The sequence below is a fragment of the Myotis davidii genome, unplaced genomic scaffold (assembly GCF_000327345.1).
Source record: "Myotis davidii unplaced genomic scaffold, ASM32734v1 scaffold1467, whole genome shotgun sequence".
In the NCBI taxonomy this organism is placed as follows: Eukaryota; Metazoa; Chordata; class Mammalia; order Chiroptera; family Vespertilionidae; genus Myotis; species Myotis davidii.
Window position 1 is genome coordinate 390,782 of NW_006298267.1, and position 2,595 is coordinate 393,376.

At 58.8% G+C, this 2,595-nt stretch overlaps 1 protein-coding gene across 1 annotated transcript in view; it reads right to left on the reverse strand.

Annotated features, from left to right (window-relative positions):
• ANKRD29 (ankyrin repeat domain 29) overlaps window positions 1-250 on the reverse strand; it is a 19,509-nt gene extending 19,259 nt beyond the window's left edge. The window contains exon 1 of the mRNA XM_015570547.1: window positions 71-250. Coding sequence (XP_015426033.1) covers window positions 71-250 — 180 coding nt within the window. The remainder of the gene's footprint in view (window positions 1-70) is intronic.
• Window positions 251-2,595: the final 2,345 nt, after the last annotated feature.

Sequence of the window (2,595 nt, forward strand, 5' to 3'; positions counted from 1 at the left end):
AGCCCCGGGAGGGAAACGTGTTGGAGGTGCTTTCCTGCCCGGGGCACGCGTGACCAGGGGGCCTGCGTACACTGTCCCTGCAGTCCACGTCCACACGGCCGCTGGTGAGTAGCAGCCGGAGCAGAGCCAGGTTTCCCCTCCTCGCGGCCCAGAACGCGGCGTTGGCCAGCGGCGTCTCCTTCTGCAGAATCAGAGGAAACAGGACCGAAACATCAACACGGGCACCGTGACCACGCCTACAGACACACATTCCCAGACGTGTGGCAGCCTTTGCTCTAATGCACTTGGTTACGGAACACACTGCTTTGTTTTTTAAAATATGTTTTTATTGATTTCCAAGAGGGAGGGAGAGAGAGAGAAACATCCGTGATGAGAGAGAATCATGGATCGGCTGCCTCCTGCTCACCCTGCACCGGGGATCGAGCCCACAACCCGGGCCTGTGCCCTGACCGGGAATGGAACCGTGACCTCCTGGTTCACAGGTCGACACTCACCACTGGGCCACGCTGGCCGGGCTGGAATGCTGTTTTATAGCCGATGTGGGGCCGGGCTGTTTACGAGGCTGAGTTGTTGACAACACAGCACCGTGCACACCCTTTCCCACCAGGGCCCTCGCTCTCCTGCCTGTGTCTTTGTTCCCGTTTCCTTTTTGCTTGAAGGGAGTCCTGCCCCGTCCTCCTGCCCCATCCTGCAAGGCCCAAGTTCTTTAAATGCGATTTCCTCCCTGAAACGTCCCCAAATTCCTCTTCGCTCTCAGCAGAGAAAAACCACTCCCGTCTGACCTCCAGGGGTCAGCGGCCCCTCTCTACGCTCCCAACAGCTTCCACCTCGCCCCCGCCCCCCCCCCCCCCCCCGCGGTCTGGGCGGGGCCTCACTTTCTCGCCACCTGATGTTCTTGGCTTTAGCCGGACAGAAGGACGGATGCTGTGGAGGTTCCAGTTGAGACCCAGGAGCTCCGGGCAGAAAACCCTACGTGTCCTCGTAGGCTGGGCTGGTTTAAAGTTGCCAAGTTGCCCGGCTGGCGTGGCTCAGTGGTGAGCGTCGACCTATGAACCAGGAGGTCACGGTTCCATTCCCGGTCAGGGCACAGGCCCGGGTTGTGGGCTCCATCCCCAGTGTGGGGCGTGCAGGAGGCAGCCGATCCATGATTCTCTCTCTCATTGATGTTTCTCTCCCTCACCCTCTTCCTTCCTCTCTGAAATCAATACAAATATCTTAAATAAATAAAGAAAGAATAAAGTTGCAAAGTTAACGTTGGAGCCGGGCCTACGGGAGTGAGAGCTGGAGAACGGTCCCCAGAGGAGAGGGCAGAGCCGACTGCGGTGCAGCCTCCTCCCCTAGCGCAGGGACGTGGGTGTGGAGAGAACGGGGAGGGAGGTGGGGGGAGGTGAGGGCAGAGGGCAGAGGGCAGGGGGCAGGCTGGGACGACCACCACGGCCTCTAGCCCAGCCCTGCACTAGGACACGGCCTGGCCCGATGGGTCTCGGTTCCTCTTGCTTAGACGGAGGCCACACGCCCTGCCCTGTCGTCTGAGCTAAGGTTTAAACGGTGCCGGTTAGCTGCCGGGCCCAACACATCAGAAATGCTTACGGAGGCTCCTTTCCTTCCCTTTTTCCTCCCCTCTCACCCCAATATGTTTTTATTGATTTCAGAGAGGACGGGAGAGGGAGAGAGAGAAACATCAGTGATGAGAGAGAATCATGGATGAGCTGCCTCCTGCACGCCCCCCATTGGGGATCCAGCCCACAACCCGGGCCTGTGCCCTGACTGGGAATTGAACCGTGACCTCCTGGTTCATAGGTCGATGCTCAACCACTGAGCCACACCGGCTGGACATTACTCCCGTTTTCTTCACAAAGTTAGAATCAACAGGCAAACTTAACTCAGGGTACAGGCACTAAATGAAGAATTTGCTGATCTCAGAGAAACGTCTGGTCTCCAAATTGTTTCACAGAGAGATGTTTGGGTGGCTTCCCACACCACCCGGCCCCAAAGGCCTCTGAGCGACGCCTTGTAAGCAGATGGAGAAGGTACTCAGTATCTAACGCACCTACGCTGAGTTAGAGACCTACGCTAAGAGAGCAACCACCAGCAATGCAGCTGCCGTGGGCCGTCTCATGGACGCACAGCGACAGCGGGTGGTGACTGAGGACTTCATTCCAGAACCTTCCGCACACACCGCTGAGGGCCCTCGTGCATTCCTGGATGAGAGCCGGGCAGAGCGCGAGCGATAAGATCACAAACATACTCCGAATAGTTTCCTGGCTCCGCGAGGAGGAAAAACTCACCTCAAATTCCAGGTGAACAATTTCCTTCCCCGAAGGTGCACATGTTACCGTCCCCGGCGTCTGCAGCCAAACGCGGGGTGGCGTCCACACCCCGGGCCGTGGCTCCTGCCCCTGCGGGGCCGCGTTAGAGCGGTGATGAGCCAGGTGAGGCGAGAGCCAGGCCGGTCTGCCGTGACCGTGAGCCACGAACAATGCCCTTTTCATGGCGCGATTGCCGAGGCCCCGAAGGCCGGGGTGAGCCAGGGAGAGTGTCGAGGACGCACCGCGGACAAGCCCGGAACACGCAGACTCGAGAGGAATGAACCGC